Source organism: Priapulus caudatus, unplaced genomic scaffold, assembly GCF_000485595.1.
Source record: "Priapulus caudatus unplaced genomic scaffold, Priapulus_caudatus-5.0.1 Scaffold647, whole genome shotgun sequence".
Taxonomy (NCBI): domain Eukaryota; kingdom Metazoa; phylum Priapulida; class Priapulimorpha; order Priapulimorphida; family Priapulidae; genus Priapulus; species Priapulus caudatus.
In genome coordinates this window covers 126,185-140,569 of record NW_014577708.1, presented here as the reverse complement: position 1 = coordinate 140,569, position 14,385 = coordinate 126,185, and the positions used below count along the sequence as shown (strand labels likewise).

General features: G+C 41.7%; 1 protein-coding gene across 3 annotated transcripts in view; it reads left to right on the top strand.

The window, feature by feature from the left end:
* Positions 1-887: 887 nt before the first annotated feature.
* LOC106812432 overlaps positions 888-14,385 on the top strand; it is a 32,470-nt gene continuing 18,972 nt past the window's right edge. For all 3 annotated transcript variants that reach the window (XR_001394331.1, XM_014816317.1, XM_014816316.1), the window contains exons 1-3: positions 888-1,050; positions 3,449-3,653; positions 4,406-4,533. Coding sequence is in view for 2 of the 3 variants with exons in the window: in XM_014816317.1 (XP_014671803.1) it covers positions 976-1,050; positions 3,449-3,653; positions 4,406-4,533 (408 nt within the window). In the remaining variant the exon portion in view is untranslated. The remainder of the gene's footprint in view (positions 1,051-3,448; positions 3,654-4,405; positions 4,534-14,385) is intronic.

The following is a 14,385-nucleotide window of genomic DNA, read 5'->3' as shown; positions in this document are numbered from 1 at the left end:
AAATTTATCCATGTTATAACTGAAACTATATGTCGTTTATAAGATATTACAATCTTTTTACTTTTAAATTAATAAATAAGAAACACCCTTGGTCTGTAGCCCTTGACTGAAAAGTGGTTTTGCGCAACTTATCAGATCGTGCCATTTGAGTGGCGCCACCGTCGTTGTAGTCAAACTGTAGTCGTTAGTTTTAAAACATGTTTAAATAATATTTCTAATGGTGATTGAACCATGAAACTTTTTATGTAGCGTATTTTTAACCTAAATTAACTGAAAATAACCCTAAAACCTAGAGTAAACGATCCCTTTAAATACGCTCCTGGGGCCGGATTCATCAACGTTGCGTAAAGTGTATTGCGTACACCGAGTTTCTACGAAGTACGTACGCAAAGCTCGTAGGTGCGATTCATCAACGCCGCGCAGCACCTGCGTACGCAAATGTTGATGAATTCCAGTGTAAATCCACTACGCCATCGTGGCTGCTGGCTGTTGAGGGACGTGCCTAGCATAAACCAATCACACTGTGCGACACATACGGTACCATAGGAACCAAACTGACGCCTCTCTTGTATTTAAACCATATGGCTCGTCTAGCTCTGTCTACATGAGTGCTGGGGGATGTGATAGTGTCTCTGTAGAAATGTTTACGCATGTAGTTAAAAGATACATACTATACATGTAGAAACAACAGTGAAATCAAGAAACCTAAAGGTAAAATATGATCGCAATCTCTGTATTTTTATACATACACGCACAGTATACGAGGTATATAATACTTTAATAGTAATACAACTCATTTAGGGCTTGTGGTATCATCAACCCAGCCATCATAAAATTGTAAGAAAATCTGCTGTAGCCAAATGAATTGCTGAATGTATTGATATTTTGTTGTGTGTATGTGTGTAGGCAGCCAGTGGGGATCTCAGCTGTGTTGGTACTGATGAAGTGGAGAAGACGTGGTCATTCACCTACTTCATGGGCCAGTACAATACTCTCATCGAGTGGCTACACAGCATCCAAGAGGCAGTGCATCTCGAAGCAACTGAACATGTATGTCTACATGACTATTGCCCTGTAAATTCTACAGTGTGGCGTGGTTAGTGGTTTAATAGCTGTGATTATTGTGGGTAGCCAATTTGACTGGTGGGCAGGGAGGAGGGGCTGTGGTGATAACAATCACAATGACCAAATCATTATGACATGAATATCTGAGTGTGTTGCGCGAGAAGAAAGTAGTGGATTTTTCTTCATACTAGGTATTGTGTTAACAAATCTCTCCACATAGTGGGTGAAGGGTCTAGTCAAGGACTATAATAAATATTTAATTAATTAATTTAATGATGGTTCATTGGTAAAATAATATGAGCTTGGAAGCTTCTCACTGTCAGAGGCAGTTATAACTCAGTGTTCCAAGCGTGTGTATGCTTATTACCTCCGCGCAAACGGAGGTCATGCAATCGCTCGCGTGTGTGTGTGTGTGTGTGTGTTTGTGTGTATAGCCACCGCGCGATCGATAGCGCGTCGAGTCAGCGAGCGGGTGGCGCGTCGAGTCAGCAAATGGCGAGTCAGCAGCAGCCACCAGTGAGTGGTGAGGCAGCAGCAGGCGAGTCAGTCAGCAGCCGCCACCAGCGAGCACATACATGTTACATGCTCGCGGAGGTATGCACTCTCCGTGAGTGCTTTCTGTCTAGTTTAAACTAAAACACACACTTTGTATTTGAGACTGTGCACGGCAGCAGTAGAATTAAAGTATAATTAATTAAAAATACTAAGAACGTTGTAGATTGTTGTGGTTAGGATAGAGACACCAATGGTTTTCCCCATACTGGCACAGAATCCAATGAAACTAGCAATGTCTGAGGCTTTATTTATTCTTGTCTAAGGTAAAATATGATTGAGTTGTCACATGCCGTGAATTAAAAAATTATGCACTTTATTTCTGTGAGGATATTTAAAGTGGATCACATGCAAACCTTTGTCAATTGATTTTATTTCTCAGTTAAAAAACGGTAAAATTTCGTTTAGAGAACATTTGTCATGGAATCTTTTATTGAAATGTTGCCTTAAATGTATATCTGTAGAAATTGAATGCCGTTTAACTTCTGTCATACAGTTAGCATGAAGAGTTGCAACGAGTTAAATGATGCTGTAGAACTAGAAGGACATTGTGAGATTTGTAATACAGGTCACGCATACGGAAATGGTTCTCATATTCACACACTACTTATCTTCGTAAGCCAGCTGTTTAGTAAAGTAGGCCTAATATCTATATCTAGCTAGAAGATCGTACCCATGGCCCTCAGGCAGGCAGTCCTTTGAAATTTGATTGTGATTTAAAAGCTAAATTCATGGGCCTATTGCGTTATTGCTGCCTAACGCGACTTCTATTTGTTTGAGTAAAATCCTTATGATATTTATATCATTATAAATGCGTTATTAATATTATAATAACAGCTTAACTCATAAAATTAAGAAAAATTTGGAACTAGCAAGTCTTTGAAATAGTTATTATTGTAATAGTACTCCTCCCCAGATAATGAAGTGAATTTTGACAACATTGTAATGTGCAAATACTTAAATGTACGCATTATTCTGCCTTCTGGGGATGTGTTAAATTTAATATTAAATTGGCTTGCTAGCAAGTCTAATCGTATGGCCAATAAATAACTTGGATTAAATATTCGCACATTACATCAGTTACCAGTAAAAATAGTCCCAAAAACTTTATACATGTTAACTGAATGAGTATGAACATTGTTTTCAAGTCAACTATAACAATTCATCACAAGTCATGAACTATAACAATTGCTATAACAATTCATCATCTAGTAATTTACAGAAAAAAGTACAAGATTTCATTATCTCTTATTTTGGACGTTTACAAGAGCTAATAAATTAATACTTTAGGTATTTAAATTTAATAATAAATAATTTAGGTTAATAATAAGGTATTTATTAGCTCGTGACGTTTACTACAATAGTATCATATGACATGATTTTGGCATGAGAGCCCACACTCCTGTGGTTTACTTGCTAAAAGCAAAATTAGCTTGAGGGCAATATGTGGCTGGCTTATATTCTAATGGATCCATGCAATGCACTTACCTTCATTACGAGTGTGTAAATGTATGCAAGGCTGGCAGCTGCTGCTATATCTGGTTTAGAACTGGTTGTGCACGGCCTTTATCTACATAGAAAAGAAGCATTTGGTGTGTGCAGACTTTAATTACTTATAATTATGTCGTGTTGTTGTGGGGTGCAGATACTGTGTTCTGGTTCGTGTTTCTGTACAAATAGGGTGTACTGAGATATGTTTGTATTTGTAGCATGTTTGTGTTTATGCTATGTAGTAAAAAGTAAAACACTGATTTTATACGGAGTTCTATTGCCTGCATCTAACCAGCGCCCAGTCCGTAGTTACCCTATGTTCTATGCCCAATGCTTTCAGGAGCCCCACGTAGCAGAGATGCAGCAGAGGAGCCACCTGCGGGCACGCTTTAACGAGAATGCAGAGAAGCTCTCGCGCCGCTACCCAAACATGAAGGACGAGGTGAACTGGCGCGTGAACTTGCTCAACCACAAGTGGGACACACTAGAGTGCGTCATCACACCGAAGAAGGGCAGCAAGAAGAATGACGACAAGCTCTTCGCAGGTGACACATGTTTGGAAACACTCCCGTCCTCGTGAACCATGGAGTTTGCGAACCGCAGGGATGAAATTTGAATTCGGTTTACGAACACCTACATATTTGGAACCTCTCGTTGTTCTATGCCACCGCAGTCTACGGGGAGAAATGCGTCCATGTGTGTTACTAATGTGTTCGTTTGACCAAAATGCGCAAATATTTTACCCTTGGGCCGCAAACACTTTTTTCTGCTGTACGTATGCGGTTCTGATTTCATCTGTATGGCTGGCGGGCAGCCGGCCACATAAAATTAACCATCCCTGGCCAACCCTCCCATAGCAGTGCAGTGATGAAAATTAGTGCTTGCTCAGTGGGTCTGAGCCGAGTGGAAACAGTATTGGGCCTATAGAGTTGCATCCAAAAGTCACTCAGAATAAGATGCTTTGTACCGGTCATATCATCAGCTGGCCCCTTTAATTACGTTTGGCCTCAAAACTGTATAATTTTCTGCGGTTGGCTACTGTTTTGGAATTATCTAGCACTGCAATATCCAACGTTTTATGTGAACAGACCCGTGTTGTTACGGTAAGAAGGAGATCTAATCTTTTTAGACTGCTCAAAATTCTAGACTGCCGGAAATGATGCCATCACCATTTTTGTTCTGTGGTTAAATGCAATATCTCTGAAGATAAGTGTGCACGTATATCTTGATCTTTAAATTAAACAAACATGAATCCCAGGTTCAGTGCTGAATCAATAGTTGCTTACATGTTACACAGATCTTGAGGATGACATCTGGAATGTTCGGCAATGGTTAGGAGAAGTAGACGAAAAAATGAAAAATGGACCACCAGATGACAGCACATGGACATTACAGCAGTTGGAGGACAAACTGAAAGAACAAAAGGTAGGATTTTTTTCATTTAACCTTGACCGGCCAGGTTTTTTGCACCAGCCATTGATATTTGAAATGTATATTAAACATTATTTAGGAATATAATGATCATAATTGTATTATATGTGAAGTACTAACAGAGCACAGTTTTAAAAAGATTTTTGCTTAATGTTTATATGAACTTAATTTTTGATTTTATTACAATGACAATGATTGTTATACGTAACCACTTTGTAAGTAGATCATGTCATGTGTATCAGCTGATATTCTGTTACCTGTGTTAACTGTGTTTTCGCGGCTCTTTTATTGTCCAGCCTAGTTGTGTCATAACCTGTGTTTAACACTAAGCTGTGAATAGTTTGGTTGTGTGTCTAAGCGCACTGTAAAGCCAATATATAGTGAGGTGGTGTGCCAAGTTGTATATGTTGTATTACTAAGGCTGCAGTATCGGCGTACTCAGTTATGCTAGAACCTTTGTGTAATAATAGGCCGAAAGTGAGGTCGATGATTAGATCCGTGGCATATGGCAAGTCATGCTGCAGTTGTGCTATGCTAAGGTATTATCTCCAGTGGATAATTGTTTCTTTTATACGTTGTCCATTCCTGTCATTACCCATCAACTGAGGAACTACGCAGCTTAAGGATTCCCATCGACCCCCTCTCAGCGTGCGTGCACGCGTGCGCATTCATGCGTGCGTGTCCGTGAGTGTTCGTGCATGCTTCCTTGCCCTGCGTAAGTTGGCACGTGCTTTTCCGTTTGTCTATGGTGTTGCACGCGCGTGGGTAAGAATGGATACAGTGCTTGTGTTTATACACGATGAAACGTGGATAAATTTCGCGCGTGCAGGAAACCGGAATAAGCGTTGCCTTGGGATGACTCTGTGTATGTGAACGCTATTGTGTAATTTAATATTTATGCGCGCTGAATTTCCAACTAATACACGGCTAAAACGCTACACTGCAACACGCCCGTAGAACGCTCACATGTCCCTGCTTAAATGAGCGTTAATATTTTATAATGACTTAACAATGATCTATAAATGATAAAATTACGGTACTAGCGTAGTGCGTGCACAAGTGTGACGCAGGCAGTGAGATTGCATTCTGTGCTTAGTTTTAGCAGCACGCAGTATTCAAAATGAGATACATCGGCGAGAAATAGAACAGAGGTGTAAACGTAATAGCGCGCAGAGCAGGAGTGCGTACAATAACAAATCATCATCTCACTCCCCCTCCCTATAGCGAGAGTCATAATTACATTAGGTGCTAAGCTTATAAAGGTGGCTACACGGTCGGTCTGGGTTTATCAAATTTGCTCATGTATCCTATGATTTCGTTACTAACAATTTATTCTCTAAATTATGTCCTATGTATCCCGTGTTGTTTCTGTTTCTGTGCCGTTGTATCACATTTTGGTGAGTCTCTGAGTGTCTAAGAGTGCCCGTCTGCGTGTGCGCGTGCGTGGGAACGAACGCGTGGTTCATGCATGGCAGCAGCAGCAGTAGCAGCAGCTGCACGTGTGTACACTCTTCACCAGTGATGTGTATCGAAACTGTGTCTTTGTGTAGGGCGGCATTTTGGCAACGTTGGGGGAAAGAGAAAGGGACGGTTTCAGGAATACTGGAGTGTGGGCCGGTGTATGCGAAACACTCCCCCTTACATACTCCGCCACAGATTTTTAGGGAATACTGTTACAATCATTGTACTGTCACCTATGTTTGCTATTTTGATGTTATTTATTTTATTTTAATTGAATCAAATTTTTTGCCACGTGAAAATATGAAGCCTTAACTGTCACAAAAATAGTGCTTTATCCTCCTGGACCACCATCTAGATCTCCCTGCATTAGACCTTGAAGTAATCATTCTGAAATTTCCAATGAATGATTACTCAGAATAGATTACTCCAAGATTAGACTTTAGTTTCTGGTTGCTGAATCAAATTATAGTTATAGTATTAGTGTCACCATTACTTCATCGTACTGAGGCCATGAATCTCTTTGTGTGCAGTGTAATTCTGGTGGGTGCTATTAGTCACCATTAACTCTAAAGAGACTATAAACGACTGCACGTGCCATATGCATTACCATTTTTGTACTTAGTTTGGTTAGGTGTAAGAAAATTGGTAACAATAAAACTGGTCATCTGAAAATTGATGCCAGGAAAACTGGCCACTCGGGAAATTGGTGCCAGGAAAACTTGCCACTTTGTTAAGGATAGTAAACGGGAAGGAACAGTAGAAGTGGAGGAAGAAGGCAGAGAGAGAGAGAGGTGTGGTAAATTGAGACCGTGAAGAGCAACATATAATAATGGGGAGGGGGAAACTCGAAAGGAACCAAAGATAAAGGAGAATGGGCGTTGTTGGGGAGATATGGGAGGAGTGAGGTGGTAGATATGGAAGGGAGATCGTGGTAGAGGGGTACTGTAGATGAGGTAGAGGTGGAAGGGGTACAGGAGGAGCGAGGAGGTAGATGAAGAAATGTGTAAGTGGTGGAGGATGGAGGAGGTGGAAGAGAAGGAGAAAGAAGAGGGGGAGGTAGAGAAGAAAGAAGTTGATAAAGAAGCGGTAAGGCAGAGGAGAAGGGAAAACCTCCTCCTTCTCACACAACCTCTTGCTTCTCCTCCCCCTCCCCACACCGTCTCTTGCTCTCATCCGCCACAATTTACTACAGGCTTTTATTCCTCTCTTCTCCTAAACCTCTTGTGTTCCCCCATGTCCATGCTCTTATCTCTTTGTAGTAGCAAACCGAGGATTTCTACTTGTGGCCAATCGTTCTGTGATCCTGGTTTTCTGTTGATAAATTGTCCAGATCGCAGTTACTATAGGTTTCGACGTACTCGGTGTGCTTACTAGAGCTAGGTATAGGCTGTTAGATTCCGCGTGTCGTTGAGAATCGGTCAGGTGTGTGGCTCAGCGACGGGAACGTTTGGACTAGTGGACAGCTGTTTCTGCTAAATAGCCATAATACAAAACAGTGATTCCACTTTACACGTATTTAACAGTTATTCTAGTAATAAATGTAACCTTTTGTGAGATGTTTATGAAAATGTCGGTTAGTTGCAATCAAAAACACATTTTCTATGTGCTAAAAACATCCGGATATAAATTATAATGTTTAATTCGTTTATTGTAATTTATTAACTGTAAAAACCTATCGCAGACACTACCACGATGCATTAATTACAGTTGAGTAAGTGCATTAGCAGCCCTCGCTCTAAAATATCAATATAATTGGAAAAAACCAAGCTGTGAAACGAATTCATTCAAAATCTATTCAATGTTAATTCATATCCAAGTGACTCCCATACATGCACGTGTGTGTATGCTACCAAGTAAAGTTAAATGAGCGATATATATATATATTATATATATATATATATATATATATATAATATATTATATATATATACTATTAGAATCAGCATAATGATGAAAGCCCTTCAGGTTGAATACGAAGTGATTGGGTGCGCTGTCCGCGTCTGTAATAATAGCTCTGCGGACATCAATATCCAATCAAGAACTGTCTAGCACTAGCAGTCCCGCAGTACGACCCTCCTGAGCGAGCACCCTGTGCCTGCATCCATGGCCATTATCATCGTCACGTATCCACGTTGGTGGCTTGCCTTCAGCTGGCACGCGACTAACCGTTATATATGGCCACACAGATCGCTTGTTATGCGGTTCGCTTTGTTTTGCTAGACCTCAACAGAGATTGTGCATGGGCCAGTGAGCTTTGGGCCGTGCGTGTGTGCGTGTGCGCGGCTTTTGTTGGTTAAGAACGGGCGGTGGCCAAAGCACAGGGAACAGTGGGAGAGAGCGCCTGCGAGTGGGAGAGTGTGCCTGCGAATGGGAAACTGTTTCCGATTAGTTGCTGCTCCGGCCCGCACGTTTGGGAAAGTGGGTTTGATTGGCGACGTCGACCGCGCAGTGACTTACAGCGTTTCGGTGCCACTGGACGTGGTTTGCTTATAGAGCAGTGGAGTGAGGGTATACTGATACACGCATGGAGTGATGTGACAGAGAGGAGGACTGACATATTGGTGTGACACTGCAGCTGCAACCGATACTACGTGTGACACTGTAACGTGGCGTAACGCTGCAGCCGTGTCGTGTGTGATATCGCGTAACATTGCAGCATTGTGTGACATCGTGTAGCAGTGCAGTCTTGTGTGACACTGCCTGATATCGTGTGAAACAGTGGCCACGTGTGGCGACTTATTTTGCGACACTGTACTGATGTGTGGCACTGCATCCGTGTGTGATGGTACACACTTTAGCCCTGTAATGTTGGTTCTATAAAGGTACGTATCCCCAGAGGCTATACGGAAGCGATTGCCACTTCTCTAGAGAAAAAATCAACTGGCGGCGAATAACTGCAGCTTTGTATAATTATGCAGAGTCGTTTGTTTGACGCCTCGGGAGACGTTGTTGTAGTGTACGTACGCGGCGACTGTTGGCAGCTACAAATACCACAGAGAATTGAAATGTGTGCGTGCGTACGTGTGCGCGTGTGTGTACGCGCGCGTGTGTGTGTGTGTACGCGTGTGTGCGTGCGTGCGTGCGTGCGTGCGTGCGCGTGTGTGTGTGCGTGCGTGCGTGCGTGCGTGTGCGCGTGCGTGCGTGTGTGTGTGCGCGTGTGTGTGTGCGCGTATGCGTTTAATAACTGTATATGTGTTGTTTAGTAGTGCGCTAGTAATAGCCTTGTTATTAGCCGGAGTAAAAGCTGCATTGGGTCTGTAAGTTAGAGTGAGTAATTTTATCTGTGATGGTCAAGCATCTACTTGATTTTTTTTATTTAATGATAGCTAAGACGGCAGTTATTTAGTAAATTACATTGATAATAACAGGAGTGATTAATAATCTATCTATCTATTATTATTCACTCTTGATAATAATATGCGTGAATTTGGGTAATGGACTGGTGTTATTTTAAAAACAGATGTAGTTTTGTCAGCGATATATCCTTCTAATTCATGTTTTAATTCACCGTATCGCGATTATATTTCGTGACTTACATAGCTTGGTAATGCTATATAAACAAGAAAAACAGCGCTACATTGTGCACACGTTTAATTAACAACGTGGCCATTTTGCAAAAGTTCGACAGTTCTGCAAAGGATATGGCAATTGCTTTGCCGAGTCTATACTTGGTTGTTAGGAGGCTTATGGCTGGATGGCCTAGTCTCCCACATAAGTCACTTACTGTTCACGTTTAAAAGCTAAATTCTGTCGCACTTGAAACAAGCACACATAAACTGTGAAGTAATCCGGGAGTGATGAGGGGGACGTTTTGTATTCAAGAAAATCGAACAGTGTAGATGGAAAATCGTTTGATTTATTCTTTGTCGTGGCAGAAGCTGAGCATGCAGGGATAGAGTTTCGAGGTTATAGCTTGACTGGTGTACAGTATGTATAACATAGCTAGCACGAGCAGCAGCTGTTGTGTGGTTACGTTGTTCCAAGTATAGATCTTTGTTTGTTGGATGATATCAAGAGCTAATAAATACTTATTTATTAGCTCTTGATGATATACATTAGTAAACAGGAGTATTCGCTTTAGAAAACAAGTTTCACGTGAACGCATTACTAGGTTAGCTGAAGGTTTCCGTAATTTTCTATACTAGGATTGTAGGTGTGTTGTGGTGAACATGCCAATTTCTGAGGTAGTTTCGTGAACATGCGACATTGAAACTGCAAAGCTGCAGAGAAATATGACTACATATTCTTTTAGGATATTGGACTTTATTTATTATTCCATTGGGGATGGATTTTTAATTATTTGAGTGATATCCAAAGAATTTCGGTTAGTAAATTTAAACACGTTGGAGGTAGCTATAGCTTCTCACATTGCAGAGTCTGCGTTGCAAAGACATTTGTGCAGGTAGGCTATTTATTTAGTATTTAATGCCCGGCGCACACGTGAGTAATTTTACTCAAGTAAAATTATGCATGCGTCAAAATACTCACGCGAAATATTTTCAGCATTTGCCGCACACGTGAGTAAAATTACTCAAGATATAAGTGGTAATGCAGATCACGTGACTGTGCGCAGCCAATACTGGGCGCACAATGATTTAAACGCATGCGCTGTGAGTACCAGTGTTGAGTAAATTTACGCAGCTAGCGCGTACACGTTGAGTATTTTGACGCATGAATCAAAAATTATCAAACATGTTTGATATTGAGTTTCTTGATGCATGCGTCAGAAAACTCAATGAAAATCCGGCGCACACGTGAGTATTTTGACGCATGCATCATTTTACTTGAGTAAAATTACTCACGTGTGCTCCGGGCTTAATGCAATATATGAATCACGCTGGCTAATGCAATTATTACTGCAAACACTTTATTTCTGAGTGTTATGCAGAAGGAAAACCCTGTAGGGTGTAAGAACCCTAAGTAGGATCAGCTTGCTTTATGGGCGCTACCCGAGTGATTGTGTAAGAATCTGTTCCAAGTAGGCATTACTGTCATTGTGTTCCTCTACGGCAGAGGTGTTGCATGGATGTATTCATGGACGGTGAGATGCGTTTGTGCTTGACCCTTGTAAAGAGTGCGCCAGCTCTCTTGCCTCGTCGCCGATTGATGTTGATGAACCCGGTGCGTACGTATAGTATGCACATAGACTGGCTCAGTGAGTTTCATTTATTCATTCGGAACCAACTATGCAGCTAGAGGGACTTTTGGAACGAGTCTAGTACGCATGTCGTAGGAAATCTGACTGACTATTCCGTGCTTGAGATACTGTAGTAATTAGCAGGTCGTTGTTCTCGTGATTAAAATCACGGGGTGAGCAAACACTTTGCGGGATGGCTTGCCCGCGAGAGTAATAATGAGAACGGTTCGCTTGAATGGTCCCGGACAAGGTGTTACGTGATGGTTTGTGATAACTCCACCGCCACGGGGATTAAATCCTTCATGTCAGGTTTGGCTTAAATGGCTGCCTGAGATGAGTTCATGCGCGCTATATATAATATACGTGCCTAGTGTATATAGATATGTTCGAGCTGCTTGTGAGGAGATGATGAGATGTAAGTCATGACTCATGACACATCAGCTCTGGTTGTAGCGGAGCTTGGGAGGGATTCAATGTTATTCCAAAATTCGCTGGCTGCCTCCAGGTTTTCGTGTTTGAAGCCCTGTTTGATGCCCACATACTTTCGGAGTCAGGGCGGTAGCACCCATCACACCATGTAGCATTCGTGGGACTGTTGTGAAATTAAAATTTGGTAGGTTGTTGGTTGGTTATACCTAGCTCTACCGGTGTAGTCCCTTTGCTCCCGCTAAAGGCGAGCTCCTGTAGTGGGAGTGAAATCGAAGAGGCTATACCGGTAGAGCTAGCTTATACCGTAGTCACAACACGATTATTAACTCATATGATATTAGAACTGGTATAATATCCATTGACTCTATTAATGAGTTCTGTATTACCAATAATATTCTGCTTCAATCAATAATGTAAATGCAGTTGTGATCATATTTTGTTTAAATGCTATAAAATAGTATCAGGTTCTCAAACCTGTTTTCAGATTGTTTCATAATATCAGAACATGTTCATCCAACAACACCATATTCGCCAGATCTTTTTTTAATCAAAATTGGGCTATTAAGTATTTACAAAAGCGTTGTCATCTCGAATCTGGTTCCCACGGCTGAAATGGAACAATGCTATTTTCGCAGACGCATGCTAGCACGTGTGTTTATAATGTGCGCAGCGAGAGGCGCGCGCGCGCCCTGCCAAGTCATTCACGTGTGTTGGGCAAGCTACCATTTACATCAAGAGTCCATAATAGAAAATTATATAATGGACTCTTGATCTACATGACAGTAGTTGATATCAGGAGTAAATAATCACAAGTTTATGATTATTTACTCCTGTTGATATATATATATATATATATATTCTATATCAGCGATCGATATATATATAGCGATAGATATATACACATATGGGTTTGTGTATATCTATATGGTATAGCAGATCAGATGAACTCGAGTGGAAAGCCATTGTCATTGAAACCGGCCAATTTATTTCGCCGCGTGTTTCATGTAGAAGATTATACGCGTGCTGTTTGCACGCTGGGCGTCTGCTATTGTCACGCCTGCCTCTGTCCTAAATGACAGTGTGCGATCGCCCAACACCTGCAGCGTCTGTCACCGAGTAACACGCCTGTGTGTGTGTATGTCGTAGTGCTGGATTTTTTCCTTCCCGGACGTTGCTCTTTTTTAAAGCGTGACTTTGCTGGCGTGGAGCCTTTTATCTAATTTTTTTTTAATTCGCCCACACCGTTTAGCTTTTAATAAAATGATTATTCGGCTGTATTACAACTATATTGTAGTATTGCTTCATGGTGGGTTCAAATTGATGCTTTGTAACAAGTGATAAATAAAGGAGTATTTGAGATGCTGCTCACATGTATTACAAATGACTAGGAGAGTCATTGGTGCCCCCGGCTTGTGTTCAGTTGATGATGGTACATTGGTAGTGCGTTGGGGACAGGTCGCGAACACAAATGGCCGTCAAGTATTGAATACTTCTTTGTGTGAGTTGGATGTATCACGTTGTGCCTTCATAATTCAGTCCAATGCCCCGTAACAATGAAATGTATCGCCACCATAGCTCCCTCGTTCCAAATATCACATAGGGCCCCTTTTTTTATTATCAACTAATCCATGGCAATTCATATTAATATAGAACCACAGGGCAATGGACCATGATGATAATAACATAATGTCGTGTAATGGATGTATCTTGTATTCCCTATGTGAGGCTCGAATGTTCCTAATGGCCAGTCGGTATGAAAGGAGCTATCGTGTAGTTTTGGCCTGTAAATGCACCACTAGCCGAGTGCTCAGTTGTTCCAATTAGCAGAGGCGTTTTCCCGCCTGCCATTGTTTGCGATGTTTTCTCACCATCTGGCGCCTTGCAGCGGTTACTTGCTTCCGTATTATTTTGCCGGTGCTTGCATCTATTTTCAAAATTACATGTATCCACGTGCAATCAGGCGATTCACGGAGTGAGGATGTTCGTTTGCAGAGAGTGGAAATTACCAATTTTTACATGCTATGCGTGATAAGAAATTTAGTTAAAAGTGTGACTAATTATTAGCTCATCTGACATAGTCAGATGCAGCTTGTAGAATCGCATGAGCGTGCGTCCGTGCGTCCGGCCGTGCGTCCGTGCGTCCGGCCGTGCGTCAACAGTTGGGCACAAATCTTAACCGCTCGACGTACGGTCACGATATTCGGGACGTGGGGGGGTAATCCGAAACAGTGGGTGTCGCAAGATCTGGGGGTCAAAGGTCAAAGTCAGCGGTGTTTAAGGGGCGAACATTCCCTCCTTAACTTAAGGTATAGGGAGGAAAGTGCAGAATTGCGGCGACAAATCTAAACGGCTCGACCTAGCGCTCGTGATAGTCGGTATAGCATCATGGTAGAAAAAGCATCACTGTGCCGAAATTGGAGGTCACAGATCAAAGGTCATGGCGCACAGGGCAGATTTAGTACATTATTTCTATGAGGACATGTCTGACGAAGCCGATTCAGAAAACTTTCTTTATTTAGCGGGACCTAGCATTTTTCACTGAGGCTTTATTAGAAGGACATGAAATGTACTTTCGCTGACATGCGAAGCAGTAACGTGTCGGATAAACACTTTTGACCTTCAAGAGGAGGGTTTAACACATTGATTTGCTGACTGTTAACACAGGACGACTAACTGCCTGTTTGCTTTATTAGAGCCCATACCTGTTGTGAAATGTGAGGCTACCAGTTGCACAGTTGAATTGCAAAGGCAATATGTTTGTTGAACAAGGTTTACGTCTTCTTAAGATCATATTATTTTCTATAAGCAGTCTGCTATAG